Genomic DNA, 16825 nt, shown 5'->3' on the forward strand with positions numbered 1-16825 from the left:
TACAGTGACACCTCGCTGGGAGCAGGCTGGGATAGTGGAAGGTGTCCCTGTGAATGACAGAGGGTGGAACTGGATGATTTTTAGGGTCACTTTCAACTCAAACCATTCCAGGATTCTGTGATTCCATGATTCTTACTCTGGACTACCAAAACACCTCCTGATCACATACTCTGCTCCTGCCAAATTCCCCATATCCTAAATTTTCCCTCCAGTTTCACAGGACCCTCAGGGATGAGTGTTTTCCCACACATTTTGAGGCTGCTCAGCCTCACCTCATTCCTGGGTTCTGCTTTGAAGCTGCTCTGATGGACACAGAAAAGGATGGAGGGGCTGGGAGTTGATCTTGGTGCTTGGAAAAACTGGAATATCAGCACAGATCCGTGCTGGTGGTTTTATTTCAGAACCTGTGGTGAGACCTTGCTTGGAGCAGCCTGGGACTGCTGGACACATTTTAAGGCTGCTTTGCCTCAGCTCATTCCTGTGGTCAGGAACAAGGTGTCACTGTAGGTTCTGAAATAAAACCACCAGCACCCAGCCCAGCACAGATCTGTGCTGATATTCCAGTTTTTCCAAGCACCAAGATCAACTTTCCAAGCCCCTCCATCCTTTTCTGTGTCCATCACAGCAGCTCCAAAGCAGAACCCAGGAATGAGGTGAGGCTGAGCAGCCTCAAAATGTGTGGGAAAACACTCACCCCTGAGGTCCCACCCCCTGTCATTCACAGGGACACCTTCCACTGTCCCAGGTTGCTCCCAGCCCTGTCCAGCCTGGCCTTGGACACTTCCAGGGATCCAGGGGCAGCCACAGCACCTCTGGGCACCCTGTGCCAGGGCCTCCCCACCCTCCCATTAAAAAATTCTTCCTTATACCTGAGTCTGAACCAACCCTCTTTAGAATTAAAATAATTTTTGCTGTCCCTCCAGGCCCTATAAAAATCTGTCCTTCTTTAGAAGGCTCCTTTTGGCCCTGCAAGGGGGTCTGAGGTCTCCCTGGAGCCTTCCCTTCTCCAGGTGAGCACCCCCAGTTCTCCCAGAGCATTCTCCAGCCCCTGGAGCAGCTCCATGGCCTCTCTGGATTTGTTCCTGTGCTGAGTGCCCGGGCTGGGAGAAGGAGGAAAGAGAGGGGAGAAGGATGGACAATGAAATTGGGAATTTAAAGTGTCTCTCAATTTCTGAGCAAGGAGCAATGTCCCACCCTGAACGTTCTCCCCTGACCTGCCCCATCCTGTGAGAACAAAAGCTGCTGAAACCCCAGGCCCAAACCTCCTGCTGAGCCCTCCCTGACTGGGAGAACCCCTTGGGAACTGCATCCAACCACAACCAGGATGGGATCCCACCTCCCCAGGGCTCCACAGGCACAGAGCAGCATCTCCAAAGGCTTGAAACAAATCCAAAAGTTTATTTTTCCAACGAGTACACAGACCATGTGGGATGGGGATGCGCTACACCACGACTGGCTTTTCCCTACAGCCACCCCCTCCCCAAAATCCTGCTGCTGGCAGGGTGGCAACCCATGGACAGAATTGCCACCAGCAACATTTGCAGACAATAAAAGTCCTTTTTCCAGTACTCCAGATATTTTTTTTCTTTAAAAGCCTGGGGGTAGTGGAATGTTGTTTGAGGCCAGGCTGGAAATCCAGCATGGGGATGGAGGGATGGGTGGGATTTTTGTAGCAAGGAGGGGAAACAACCTTGGCAGGAGATCTCTGCTTGGCTAACAAAGGCAGATCTGTGTAAATAGAAATACTGGGGTGAAATACCTGGCAGCACACCAATGGCAATACCACAACCAACAGAAAATCAAGCCCAGCAACATAAACACCTTCAATGAATAGTTTGGGTTAATTCAAAATCCCCCCCTCCCCGCTCCCCCATATTCATGCAGGTTTATTTTGTTGTCTAAGGTATTAAGAATTCGAGTTGTAAAATAGGCAAGTCGTTAAAAAAATTATTACAAACCACTTTTGTGACAGTGTTGAGAAAGGGTGGGGTGGGAGCCCAGGGTCAGACCGGCTGCACTTTACTCTCTGTGACAATAAATCAGATTAAGAAGAAAAGACAAAACTCGGGATGGGGTTTTTACATCTCTGCCTGGTAACACCAAGAATGAAACCAGCTGCAGAGCAAACCACTTCACCCACCCTTCATCCTAAAGCTATGGGAGCTGTAGTAAAAAGATCAAAACTGGGGGAATTAGGGGGGGCTGGGACCATCTAGGCTACTTGTGGCTTACAAACATTCCCAGGTGCCAAAAGTTTGGAGTCCAGTGTGAGAAGAACTGGCCTTCTCCGTAGAAGAACTAGAAAAAGAGTATGAAAAGGTAGAAAAACCAAAAAGCACATTTTTTACGGGCTAGAAAGAGTTACCAAAAGGTACCGAAAGACTTTTCCCCTCCCAGATCCACAGGAATTTTTAAAAGCTCACACCTGATTCAGAACTGGTTCAGCAGGGTCACCACAGGCCCCTAAACCCCTTTGTGACCCCCAGGTCATTTTGTACATTAATCCCCACATTATGATTCCCAAAGGGATGATTCCCAAAGATTCCCAGCAGGACAGATGAGCAGGGGAAAGCCAGGAGGTCTTTAGCAGCAGAAAGGAGAGACAAGCCACATCCACACAAGCATGGACCCGAGGAGGAGCCCAGAAAGGTGGCGTGTGTCCCCCGAGAGCTGGGAGCAGATGAAGCAGACCTGGGAATAACTGCCCAGCCTGGCACGGAGCCCAGGCCATGTGTAAACAGGGAATCAGGCACCTCCGGGAAGGGGCGGCCCCACGGCTCCCGGGGCTGCTCCCCTGGCCCTTCCCAATGAGGGGAGGGGGGCAGCGGGAACGGGAGGGAAGGTGGGGGCAGGAAGGGGCAGGAACATCCCAACGTAGAGCAGCATCCCATGGTGGGACAGCATCCCGTGGAGGGGCAGCATCCCACCATGAAGCAGCATCCCATGGGGGAGCAGCATTCCATGGGGGAGCAGCATCCCATGGGGGAGCAGCATCCCATCATGGAGAAGGATCCCATCATGGAGCAGCATCCCATCATGGAGCAGCATCCCATGGGGGAGCAGCATTCCATGGAGCAGAAATCCACCATGGAGGAGAAGCATTCCATGGAGAAGAAGCATCCCATGGGGGAGAAGCATCCCACGGGAGAGCAGCATCCCATGGTGGGACAGCATTCCATGGAGCAGCAATCCACCATGAAGGAGAAGCATCCCATGGAGGAGCACCATCCCACCATGGAGCAGAATCCCACCATGGAGTAGCATTCCACCACAGGGGTGTATCCCATCACGGAGCAGCATTCCATGGAGGAGCAGCAACCCACCATGAGGCTGTATCCCGCCATGGAGCAGCATTCCATGGAGGAGCAACATTGCATGGTGGAGCAGCATCCCACCATGGAGCAGAATCCCATTTTGGAGCAGCATTCCACTATGGGGCTATATCCCATGGTGCTCCATGGAGGAGCACCATCCCATTTTGGAGTAGCATTCCACCATGGAGCAGAATGCCACCATGGATCAGCATTCCATGGAGGAGCAGCATCCCACCACTGAGCAGAATCCCACCACTGAGCAGCATCCCAGCAACATTCCAGACCAGCCCCAAGGGAAGGAAGTGCTACCAGGAACTGGGAAAAGAGCAGGACCAAGCGAGGAGAGCAGAGGCACAGAGGTGTAGGAGAAAGGAGAGACCCGGAAAGAAGCGGTCGACTTTGATTTTCGGATTTCTGGCTCGGCCTGCACCCGGGCTGGCACCTGCCCTGTGGCAGGAGGCATTTCAGGCACGTCTAAGGCATCTCAGGAGCTCTCTTTGCTTTCAGAATCACCTCTGTTCCCTCCCTACGGCTTCTTCCACCAGCACGTGGTGCCAAACGCTGGAAAAGAAAAGTCTGGAGCGGATGAACGGAATTAAACTCTCATGCACTACCACTGAATGTCATCACAGGGCTAGGAAGCACCAAGCACGACACAGGAACCACTTTTACTTGCAGAACCAAAGCTAACCATAGAGAGAATGGTAAAAAGTGAGGTTTGCTGGGGACACAGAGCTGCTGGTGTCCCCTCGACCCCCTCCTGCTACGCTACGGCCAGAAATGAAAAAGCACAAGACCAAACATTGAGTAACAGCACAGCCACCTAACCTGTCTGCTATATATCTGACAACTTAAATCAAAAATATTAGCTTGGAAAGAAACCAACAATATCATTCCAAGAAGGTTATACACATCCTTAGCAGTTAACTTTGCTCAGCACAGCTCTGGTGCTTTAAATATGGAACAATCGAACAATTTTCTGAGCAGAAAAGTGACACAGATTTATTCTTTACATGGGTTTTTTCTTTTTTTTTTCTTTTTTTTTTTTGTTTTGTTTTTCTCTTTCTAGGCAACTCTACAGACTTCAGATCTTTTGCCTCGCAATGCAGATCATCTGATTCCCCCAAAGGTGGCCAAGTTCTTTAAACATGCACATCTCTGTAGCTTCCAGGCCGTGTTTTTTACTTATTTTTGTTTAAATTCTGCGGACCAGCAGGTCGTCCCCATTCCTAAAAACTCTACATCAGTGTTCAGGGTGGCCTGAGTGCCCGTCAGGCTCCTCCTGGGTTTACAGGATCACACAGAAGAACTTCTTCTCTCTAAAGGGGTTTTCTGAGGCCGGGACGGGGGTCAATAGAGGGTCCTCCTTGGCGTGGGCTTCACAGTACGCCATCAGGTCTGCTGCTGCTTTGGACACCTGCAAAAGGAGGAGCCCTGGGTTAGGGACAGGCTGGGCTGGGGACATCCCACCTGGAGAGGTGCCACCAGGCTGGCAGCATCCCTGGGCAGGGAGCATCAGATCTGAGATGAGGACTGGACTGACAGTGCAACAGCACGTCCCTGCTGGGGCTGGTTCTGGGCTGGTTCTTCACCTCTGAGCTCTGAGCTGCTCTGTCAGCCTGTATTCCCATTCCCAGCCTTCCCCCAGTCCCATCCTTCACCTGACAAGGACTGACTTCAGCATCCCTGCTGGCTCTCCCACGCATCCCTTGGCAGGAACATCCACAGCAGCGTTTCCTGCCCTCACCCACCAGCCTCGCTCTTTATTCCAGACATGGCAGCAGCTCCTGAGCCACCAGAGCTCATCCCAGCCCTGGAGCACTTCTCTCCCTGGATTTTAGCTTTTAGCAAGGAGCTGGGATGCCTTGGGGATAGCCACTCCTTCCCACCACCCCAGAGGGCTCCAGGTGATGCTTCCAGCTGCCTCTCACCCCTGGGAGTGCCCACGGCCAGGCTGGATGGGGCTTGGAGCAATCTGGGATGGAGGAAGGTGTCCCTGGCAGGGGGTTGGAACAAAAAGGGCTTTAAGGTCTCCCCCAGCCCAAACCATTCCCAGATTCTACAATCCCATCTCCCACGGCCTCCTGGCTGGATCTGCTCCCCCAGGGCCATGGCTGGAGGTTCAGCTCAGCCCATGCATTGCTATTCTCACCACTCCCCTCTTTTATTGGTGGCTGGAGAAGGGTTTGAGCAGCAGAGCGAAGCCCTCTTTCCATTTCCCTCTTCTTTCAATTTCCTTAATCTGGGGCTCTGAATACTGATCACTGAATGGTCTACTTAAAACAAGAGCATCCCCCACAAACACCACCTGGCTCCACATCCCATCTCCCTCCACGAGCTTTGGGCAGCAGCCACCACCTCCCAGCATTCCCAGAGGCATCTCCCAAGAATCCCTACCTTTATCCTGTCGATGTTGGCCTCCATCTTCAGCTGCTCCACCAGCTTGCGGGCCTGTGCTATGCTAGCAGTGTTGTTGCTAGCCATGGGCAGGCCAGGAGGGCTCCCGGGATGGGCTGCGGGCAGGAACACACCGGGATCAGCTGCTGGGCTGCTCCCAGCCCTGCCAGCCCCCAGAGGATTAATTAACCCAAAGGTGCCAGGGTTTAATTGGGGTTGCAAGTGAGGAGTGTTAGAGCCATCAAAATGAGGGGGTGAGGATGGCAGATGCCAGCCCAGGGCAGGGACACGCTGCCAGTGTTGTCCCCAGAGCTGGGGTGGCACTTAGGTGGCACTGGGACTGTCCAGAGCCCAGCCTGCAGCAGCAGGAGCCCAGCTGAGCTGTGCTTTGGTGTTTGCTGTTCCATGCCAGCCTCCGACAGCAACAAAAACCAGGGAACAGGATTTCTGTGCCAGGCTCATTCCCTGCCCATCCTCCAGCCCCTGCCGGTGCCCAGTGTGTGTCCAGTGTCCCTTGGCCTCCCTGCCTTTGTCCCTGCTGCCAATTTGCACATTGAGATGCTAAACAGGATGCTGGAGTTTCCTGTTTCTGGAGATTTCCACCCCAGGCAGGCGGGGGATGCTCATTAAGGCCACTCCAGGCTGGATCCCGGATGTTTTTCCAGCACCTTCTACCAGCAGTGAGCTCTGGCAGAGGCAGCAGAATCCCAGCATCCAGCTCCTGCAGCAGCAAGGGTTTTCCAGCAGTGCTCCTGCCTGACTGGGGCTGCCTGCCAGCTTCAAAATGGGTTTTTCATGGGACTAAAAAAAATATATTAAAAAGATCTGTATCATATTATATATTATATTATAATTAATTAGATATTATATATATATCATATTATATATAATGTATATAATATATTATATATTATATATTAGATTATATATAAATATATATTATATATTATAGAGAAATATAATATGTATTAGATAATAGATATTATATATTAGATATTAGAGAATATATATTATATTTGATAATATAGATTATTTAATAATATATATAATATATAGTATGTTATCAATTAGATGATAATTATAATACATATTATGTAATATTATATATTATGTAATGTATGTATAGAATATAGAATATCTTCTATTTATATAGATAATGGGTTTTTATGGGATTTACATGGGATCCCACATAAATCTATGGGATTTCTAGAAGGAATCAACCTGGCACTGGTGCCTGTGCTTGGTGAACAAGCCATGCCAGGGCCAGACGGGTTTGAGGATGAGGAGGGGAGCACAAGGAGGGGTTGTTTTTACCAGAAGCTGATCTCTCCGGTGATCTGTGCCTCTAAGGGAAGCTCTGCTCCTCTCGGCCCTTCACTGCCCTTAAATAGAGAACAGAAAGTGAAACTCAGCTCCATGGGACCATCATTTCTGGCACCAGGGACCCCGCAGACGCCGGGTGCCACATCCCCAGGTTCCCTCCGTGTGTCCCCCCGCCCCGTGCCGTGCAAGCCCAGCCCCAGGGACATATTTTGTTTGCATTCAGTGAGGTTTTCAGCACAGGAAGAGGTTTCAGCCATGAGCCCCGAGCAGGCTGGAGGGTGCATGGGTTGAAGGTCTGGGGCACAGAGCTCGGGCTGGGGTGGAAGGAGCATCTCCTGGGGAGTGCTGCCAAAATGCTCCAGCCCAGCTCCCAGGGGCAGCCCGAGCTCCCGGCTGGATCTGCTCCCCCAGGGCCATGGCTGGAGGTTCAGCTCAGCCCGTGCACTGCTTATCTCACCTCTCCCCTCTTTTTCTGGTGGCTGGGGAAGGGTTTGAGCAGCAGAGCACAGCCCTCTTTCGATTTCCCTCTTCTTTCAATTTCCTTAATCTGGGGCTCTTAACACTGATGGCTGAATGGTCTGCAAAGGATTCTGAAATGAATCTTTTGCTTCACAGGGCACCATTTGTGTTGGGGAAGTTTCTTCTCTTTCACAAAAAGAACAAGACTAGCGAGAGACATTCCTTGGAATTTTATTACAACATCAGCCTCATTGTCTCAACTTTACACGGTTGAGACAATAGAAAGATAGCAGAAGCTCACATCCTGCCAGCAGCTGCCAAGGATTTCTTTGTTACAGAACATTTTAAAAACCTTCTAGCCAATAGCATATTGCTAAAGTTGCAAACAATGGTTCTAACCAATCACTAAAGGTACACATTTCACACAATACTTACTTATATGCCTTCTATTAACAATGCACAATACACCATTATTAAGATTAAAACCTTCTACTGTCTTACTAAACATATTTTTCTAGAGTCTTAAAGTCTATCTTAACCAAACCTAAAACTCAAGCTATTGTTTCATGTCCTTATTTACTATTTACTTTACTTACTATTTACTACTGTAACTTTTTCCTACCTTCAAACTTTACAACTACAACTAATTTCTCTACTCTTTCTGTTTCTAAGATCTACTTTCCCAACTTTCTAAAAATCTTCTTACCTTCACTATTTCCCACACCATGGAATGTGCCATGGTTCTGGCACAGCAGCAGGTTCAACCAAGGTTGGCTTGGGTGCCACAGAGACTTTCCTAAGGCAGCAAATGTCACCCCTGGGAGGGTTCCAAAAGTGTGTGGATGTGGCACTTGGGGACACAGGTTAGTGGCTCCATCTTAGAGGGCTTTCCCAGCCTAAACAATTCCATGTTGTGCCCTTTCATACAAAGTCTCAAGGTCTCAATATAGGCTGGATATTAAAAAGGTTTTTTTACAGAAAGGGTGATGAAGTTCTGGAATGTTCTGCCCAGGGAGGTGGTGGAGTCCCCATCCCTGGGTGTGTTTAACAAAGCCTGGATGTGGCACTGGGGGCCAGGGTTGAGTTGAGCTGTTGGGGCTGGGTTGGGCTCCATGATCTTGAAGGTCTCTTCCAACCCAGGGATTCTGGGAATTCTGTGAAAGGACCTGCTCCAGTGGCAAGGAATCACTTCATGGACTTCCATGTTTGGGATCCATGGGAGCAGGGAGGACAGCTGAGAGCATCTGGATTGCAGTTACAGCCCTGATCCTTGAAATAATTCCATATATCCAACCCTGCTGCCACCCTCCTGCCAGAAAACCCTCCCTTGATCTTACTACAGCCAGCCCCAGGGACACCAAAAGGGGGAAAACAGCCCCAAAAATAAGGTGAAGGAAGGGTGGGGCCTTCCTGAGAGGAGCACAGGCCTGTTGGGACAATGTTGTGACTTTGGGGCAACTCAGAGGAGCCTCCCAGGAGCCACCACACCCTGGGCCATGCTCAGCCACTCTGCAGGTGCTTCCAGTGGAAATGAGAAGCATTTTGGGGCCAGTGATGGTTTTAGAGCATTTCCACCCCTGGGGAAACCTGGGGCGTTTCCTCCACCACAAATGACAAAAAAAGCAGCAGGTGACACTTCAAAGTGAGCTGGTGAATGTCCCACCCTGGACAACAGCCCTGTTGGAGCTGCTCCAGCACAAAGCAGCTCTTAAATCCCAGAGAGAGGAGACCCCAGTGTGCCCCTGGGAAGGTGTGGAACCCCAAAATTCCATGGGTTTTTTGTTTGGATTGGATTTATCATAGAGAGATGGAATGGTTTGGGTTGGAAAGGACCTTAAATCCCATCTCATCCTACCTCTGCCATGGCAGGGACACCTCCCACTGTCCCAGGCTGCTCCAAGCTCTGTCCAGCCTGGCCTGGGACACTGCCAGGGATCCAGGGGCAGCCCCAGCTGCTCTGGGAAACCTTTGCCAGGGCCTCCCCACCCTCATATTCCTTCCCAAAATCCCATCCAACCCTGCCATTCCCTGTGTCCTGTCCCTTGTCCCAAGTCCCTCTCCAGCTTTTTTGCAGCCCTTTGAAAAAACCCAGCCCTTTGCACAGTAAATAACCCAAGGCCCCTCTGCACAACAGGCAAACATCAAAACAACTGGCAAGATCCTGAGCTGTAATTACAGTGCAGAGCCCAAAAGAGACACTATCCATGTCCTGGCCCTGTAAAACATCGTTAGCATGAAAATAATGAGGAAGGACTCATTAACCTGTGGGCTCCAAGGCAGCAATCCCATTATGGCACTGCCTGAATTCCCTTGGGAGTGCCATAAAACTCCTCTCGTTGCATGCAAAGCTCAGCACAACAGCAGAGGGTGTGAGAGCAGCCCTGTGATCATGGGAAGACCAGGGAATGAAATGCAAATAAATAAAAATAAAAATTTAAAAAATAAAAATAAAAATAAGCTCAGCACAACAGCAGAGGGTGTGAGAGCAGCCCTGTGATCATGGGAAGACCAGGGAATGAAATACAAATAAATAAAAATAAAAATTTAAAAAATAAAAATAAAAATAAGCTCAGCACAACAGCAGAGGGTGTGAGAGCAGCCCTGTGATCATGGGAAGACTAGGAAATAAAAATTAAAATAAATCAATAAATCAAATTAAAATTAAATTACCCTAAACTGAAACATATAACTATAATAAAGGTAATTATAAAATACAATATATAAATATAAAATGAAAATATAAAAATTAAATATATTTTATTTATTTATCTATAATATATAGAGTACTATACAAATAAAATAATCATAACATATAATCTATTTTGTAGATATATAGATATATAGATATATAGATATAATCTATTTTATATAAAAATATAAAATAAAAAATATAAATAAAAATTAGAAATCCAAAAGGATTTTGCTGCCTGAGGCCAGGAGCTGAGCCCTGATGGAGGGGACCTGGAGATGAATTGGGCTAATGCTGGCACAGCTCCTGAGTGAGCTGTATCCAAGTGCTGCCCTCACTCCACCACACTGGGAATTCCCAGATTCCCCAAATGGGGTCAGGCATTCTCTCTGCACCCACCACATCTCAGCCCTGCCTCTGGAAGGTCACTGCCAGGAAATGCAATGCCTGGAAAATAAACTTCCCTCTAAATGCCAAGCTCAAATATTTTGGCCTTTTTGGATACTTTCCAGGGTGTTGCTTGCTTGACTGCAATGAGTAAAGAGGAGTTGGGAGTTGGAGTGGGATGGGCTTTAAGGTCCCTTCCAACCCAAACCATTCTGGAATTCCATGAAAACTGCTGGCAATAAAAGTCTGGACACAAAAATTTTGCTGCTGATCTTTGCTATTTAAAAAACTCCAAACCCACCTCATTTGTTGCTCTCTGCTGTATGAAGAGCCTTGGGTACATTTGAATGACATTCTTTTCTGTCACCAGCAGCACCCAGCCTGAACAGGCACCAAAAATTGGAATTTAGGTGAGCAAACAGTGAGGCACATCCCTGATCCCTGATGCAGCTGTGCCAGCTCTTGGTCTGCTCATTCCACTTCTCCCAAAAATTTCCCAAAGGATGCCCAAATATTGGAGAATTCAGGGCTGCCCAAAAATCAGGGAATAAGGATGCCCAGATACTGAGGGACAAGAAAGCCAATACAGAGAGAAATACAGATTCCAAGATATTTGGGAAATAAAAATGCCCAAATACTTGGGAACAAAGATATCCAAATTTTGAGGAATAAGAATGTTCAATTACTGAAGGATAAGGATGTCCAAAGATCAGGGAATAAGGATGCCCAGATACTGGAAAATAAAGATGCTCAAATACTGAGGAATTGGGATGTCCAAATTTTGAGGAATTAGATCCTGAAGGATAAGGATGTCCAAAGACCAGGAAATAAGGATGCCCAGGTACTGGAAAATAAAAATGCCCAAATACTGAGGAATTAGGATGTCCAAATACTGGGGAACATGGACTCCCAAATCCTGGGGAATTCAGGGATACCCAAAGACTGAGGAATACAAATGCCCATATCAAGGAAAAAATTATTCCCAGGTACTTGGGGAACAAAAATGCCCAAATACTGGGGAATAAGGATACCCAGATTCTGGGGAATGAGGATGTCCAAATGCCAGGGAATAAGGATGTCCAAATCCTGAGCAATCTTCACCTCTTATCTGTGATGTGGAGCAACAAATGTGGATGTGGAGCAGCTTGATGGGCTGAGATTGGGGTTGAAAGAGCTCTGAGCTAAAAGCCACCACTGCTCTGGGCCAGCCAGCCCTCCTCCATCCCAGCCAGTGCCAACCCCCTGGATTCCTGGATGAATTTCCTCACCAAATGGCACATCCAACCCAAAGCAGCCACTGCAAAAGGAGCATTTCTTGATGCTGAGCCCTCCTGCCAAGCTGCCATCCCATTCCTCCCTCCCAGCCTGGGCTCCTGTGGGGCTCTGGCACCCCAGAGCTGCCAGCTCTGCTTGCAGGAGTAATTAAGCTTCATTTGCCAGCTCCTCGTCAGCAGCAGCTGCTGCCTGCTTTGCACAGAGCTGAGAGGCTGTGGAGCAGAGAGGATCCTGGAATTTGGGTGCCTGGTGCTGGATCCATCCCCAGCTCCAGCTCCAAACCCATGGAATCAGAGCTGAACCACCTCCAGAAGTTTTTTCTCCTCTTTTAGTTGGGTTTTAGCTCAAGGTCTGTGTGGGTGGAGATTGGAATTCTCCTAAATGTTTAAAAAAATGACATTTTCCCATCCCTGGAAGTGTCCAAGGGCACGTTGGATGGAGCTTGGAGCAACCTGGGATAGTGGAAGGTGTCCCTGCCCATGGCAGGGGCTGGAAAAGAATGAGCTTTAAGATCCCTTCCAAGCCAAACCATTCCATAATTTATGGTGGAATGACCTTAGAGGGCTTTTCCAGCCTGGATGATTCCATGGTTCAATTTTCCAGCTTTTTTTCACCTCCCAGCAAGGTTTTTCTCTGCTTAAACCCATCTCTCCCCTCTGAACCAAAAGGAAAAGCAGGAATGAAACAGAAAGTGCTGACATTGGCCAGGCTGAAACCTCTCCCTTCCCTCCCTGCAAGGACTGAAAGCAGCATCACCCACCCTGAAAACAGCTCCTTTTTGGGGTGAAAGCAACAACCTCCCTGCTCCTTTCTTGCAAAAAAAGTCCTATTTTCCATCCCTGATGCAGCAGCATTTTCCACTCAGTTATAGCAAAGTGGGTGAACCCCACTGGGACAGGCAGGATTTTGGGGAGAGCAGGGATCAGGGTTGTTCCTACCAGGCAGGCATCACCCAGGGAGGGGGTTTGATCTAGAAAAGGGGGATTTTGGGGCGGAAAAGGGTTTTTTTTGGACAAAAAATGGGGGTTTTTGGACAGAAAAATTGACTTTGGTCCAAAAATGGTTCCATGCTGGTATTATAATGGAGAAATTTGTCCCAAATCTCATTCACTCTGGGATTTCTCCCTGTCCCTGTGCTTCCCAAGAGCTGAGCCCAGCCCAGCTTGCTGCATCCTCACTGAGACAAGCAGGATCTCCCAAAAACTGGTTTTTTCTCCCCAAAACCAGCCAGGATGCACATCCAGAAGGGATCACTGGGAATAGGGTCACTGTCTGGCTGGAGCGTGGGAAACCCTCGTGAGGGGCTGGATGCCTTTGCCAGGCATCTTGTGGCTTTTGCTAAAAGCCATGGCTAAAAATAGCTGGAAAAAAAAAATTGCTAAATATATCCAGAAAAGTATAAAAATACAACAGGCAAAATAGAAAATAGCAGAGCCACGTTTTCCAGGGGGTGGGAGATGGGATAGTCCCACTGATCCCAACAGGAGTTACAGATCTGGCTGGGAAAGGAGACTTAACACACCCAAATTCCAAAATGTTTCACTCTTTCCTTAAGGAAAAAAAATGATCTGAGCTTGAATTGTTCCATGGAGCAAAGAAAACCTTAATCCTGAGTGCTGGTCCCAGCCCCTCTCCACAGGGATTTTATTCCCTTTCCCCAGCCATTTTTTATCCCAGATGTCCAATGCAGTGTTTAAATCCCTGGGAAGCAGCTTGCAGGTCAGAGATGTGCTGGCAGATAAATAAATAAATAAATTAAAAGAGAAGGGAGTGGGAAAACCGAGCCTGTTTCCATGGCAACAGCTTCCTCATCCCTTTGGCAGCATCCCATCCCTCCTGCCAAACCCAAACAGGAGGGGTGGGATGGGCACCTGGTTCAGCCCCAGTTACTGATCCCAGAATTGTCTGGGATGGAAAGGACCTTAGAGCTCATCCAGTTCCACCCCCTGCCATTCACAGGGATCCCTTCCACCACCCCAGGCTGCTCCAAGCCCTGTCCAACCTGGCCTTGGACACTTCCAGGGATGCAGGGCCTGCCCACCCTCCCATTAGAAAATTCCTCCTTATTTCTGAGCCTGAACCAATCCTCTTTAGGATAAAAACCCTTTTTGCTGTTCCTCCAGGCCCTGTAAAAATCTGTCCTTCTTTAGAAGGTTCCTTCAGGCCCTGGAAGGGGCTCTGAGGTTTCCCTGGAGCCTTCCCTTCTCCAGGTGAGCACCTCCAGCCCAGCCTTGGCCATTTCCAAGGATGGGAATCATCAAGGCAAGGCAAAAGCACATTTTGCTCTTCCCTACTTTTGCTTTAAAGGAAGAGCTCAGCATTGGGATTGGCTCTGTCTGAGATGAGATGTGCCCTTCACTCACCTTGTGTGAGGCTCAGATGGAGTCAGGAGGCTCCAGCCTCACATTCCTGCTGTGTCCCCTCTCCCTGGAGCAGCCCCTGCCCCTTGGGCAGCACGTGCAGGGGAACCTCAGCTGCTTTTGTTTTCTCTCAGGCCCCTAACTGAAGGCTCAAACTGAAGCAAACAGGAACCAACCTCGACTTCCTTTTTTTGTTTTTTAGGGGTTTTGTGGTTTAAAAGAAAAAAATATATTGTTCAGGTGAAAGATCAGCAGCTCTGGTCCCTCCTGCCACCGTTCCTACAAGGTTTTGGCTCTCTCCACCCCAGTGCCACAGGGAGGGAGCACAGACCTGCTCCAGGGTTGGAAAAAGGGTCCAGAGCCATGGCAAAGCCACTAGGGAATGCACTGGTAGTTGAGCAAACCCCCAGTCTGCTCTAAGGTTGTTATTTGGGGGGAAAATCCTGGGAAAAAGTGATGGTGCACAAGGGATAATCCCAGTGGTGGGAGCAGATCAGGCTCTGGGTGTTCCTTCACCTTGGCCAAATAGTGGGGAACAAGGACACCCAAATTCTGAGGGATAAGGTGGAATAACATGCCCAAATACCAGGGAACAAGGACACCCAAATTCTGAGGGATAAGGTGGAATAACATGCCCAAATACCAGGGAACAAGGACGCCCAAAGTCTGAGGGATAAGGTGGAATAACATGCCCAAATATCTGGGAACAAGGACACCCAAATTCTGAGGGATAAGGTGGAATAACATGCCCAAATACCAGGGAACAAGGACACCCAAATTCTGAGGGATAAGGTGGAATAACATGCCCAAATACCAGGGAACAAGGATGCCCAAATTCTGAGGGATAAGGTGGAATAACATGCCCAAATACCAGGGAACAAGGATGCCCAAATTCTGAGGGATCAGGTGGGATAACATGCCCAAATACCAGGGAACAAGGATGCCCAAATTCTGAGGGATAAGGTGGGATAACATGCCCAAATACCAGGGAACAAGGACACCCAAATTCTGAGGGATAAGGTGGAATAACATGCCCAAATACCAGGGAACAAGGACGCCCAAATTCTGAGGGATAAGGTGGAATAACATGCCCAAATACCAGGGAACAAGGACACCCAAATTCTGAGGGATAAGGTGGAATAACATGCCCAAATATCTGGGAACAAGGACACCCAAAGTCTGAGGGATAAGGTGGAATAACATGCCCATATACCAGGGGACAAGGACCCCCAAATTCTGAGGGATAAGGTGGAATAACATGCCCAAATACCAGGGAACAAGGATGCCCAAATTCTGAGGGATAAGGTGGAATAACATGCCCAAATACCAGGGAATAAGGATGCCCAAATTCTGAGGGATAAGGTGGAATAACATGCCCAAATACCAGGGAACAAGGATGCCCAAATATTGAGCAATGCCCAGCTACTGGGGAATTCAAGGATGCCCAAATACCAAGGAATACAAATGCCCACATAAAGGGGAAATAAGGAATTCCCAGATGCCTGGGGAATAATGATGCCCAAAGACTGAGGAATAAGGATGCCCATAAAGAGGGAATAAAGAATTCCCACCTGCTTGGGAATAAAAATGCTGAAATATTGAGGAATAAGGATGTCCAAATCCTGGGGAATTCAGGGATACCCAAATCCTGAGGAATAAGGATGCCCATATAAAGGAAAAAATTATTCCCAGGTACTTGGGGAACGAAAATGCCCAAATACTGGGGAATAAGGATTTCCCAAATAGTGGGAAATAAGAATGCCCAAATACTGGAGAGCAAGGTTGATCAAATACTAGGGAATGAGAATGGCCAGATACTGGAAAATTCAGGGCTGCCCGAATATCTGGGAATAAGGATGTCCAGATATTGAGGGATAAGAAAACCCATACAGAGGGAAATACAAATTCCCAGATATTTGGGAAATACAAATGCCCAAATACTTGGGAACAAGGATATCCAAATTTTGAGGAATAAGAATGTTCAAATACAGAAGGATAAAGATGCCCAGATACTGGGAAATAAGAATGCCCAAATACTGGAGAGAAAAGTTGACCAAATACCAGGGAATAAGGATGTCCAAATATCAGGGAATAAAGATGCCTAAATACCAGGGAAGAAGGATGCCCAGATACTGCAAAAGAAAGATGTCCAAATACTTAGGAATTAGGATGTCCAAATTTTGGGGTAATAAGTATGCCCAAATCCTGAGGAATAAGGATCTCCAGATCCTGAGGAATAAGGATGACCAAATTTTGGGGAATAAGGATGTCCAGATCCTGAGGAATAAGGATGCCCAGATACCAGGGAATATGGATGCCCAGATCCTGGAAAATAAAGATGCCCAAATACTTAGGAATTAGGATGTCCAAATTTTGGGGTAATAAGTATGCCCAAATCCTGAGGAATAAGGATCTCCAGATCCTGAGGAATAAGGATGTCCAAATTTTGGGGAATAAGGATGTCCAGATCCTGAGGAATAAGAATGCCCAAATACCAGGGAATATGGATGCCCAAATACCAGGGAATTAGGATGCCCAGATACTGGAAAATAAAGATGCCCAAATACTGAGGAATGAGGATTCCCAAATTCTGGGGAATAAGGATATCCAAATTTTGAGGA

The 16825-nt window shown here is 48.1% G+C and overlaps 1 protein-coding gene across 3 annotated transcripts in view; it reads right to left on the reverse strand.

Moving 5' to 3' along the window:
• Positions 1–1378: 1378 nt before the first annotated feature.
• GNG2 (G protein subunit gamma 2) overlaps positions 1379–16825 on the reverse strand; it is a 28681-nt gene continuing 13234 nt past the window's right edge. Inside the window, exons 1-4 of one of the 3 annotated variants that reach the window (XM_059850661.1) lie at positions 14208–14365; positions 7026–7093; positions 5712–5827; positions 1379–4731 (exon numbers count right to left, since the gene is read on the reverse strand). In XM_059850661.1, coding sequence (XP_059706644.1) covers positions 4603–4731; positions 5712–5798 — 216 coding nt within the window. In that variant the 5' untranslated portion in view covers positions 5799–5827; positions 7026–7093; positions 14208–14365 and the 3' untranslated portion in view covers positions 1379–4602. Of the gene's footprint in view, positions 4732–5711; positions 5828–7025; positions 7094–7491; positions 7513–14207; positions 14366–16825 lie in introns of those variants that run through there. The other 2 variants (XM_059850662.1, XM_059850660.1) reach the window with 2 other exon arrangements.

This window comes from Haemorhous mexicanus, chromosome 6 (genome assembly GCF_027477595.1).
Source record: "Haemorhous mexicanus isolate bHaeMex1 chromosome 6, bHaeMex1.pri, whole genome shotgun sequence".
NCBI lineage: Eukaryota > Metazoa > Chordata > Aves > Passeriformes > Fringillidae > Haemorhous > Haemorhous mexicanus.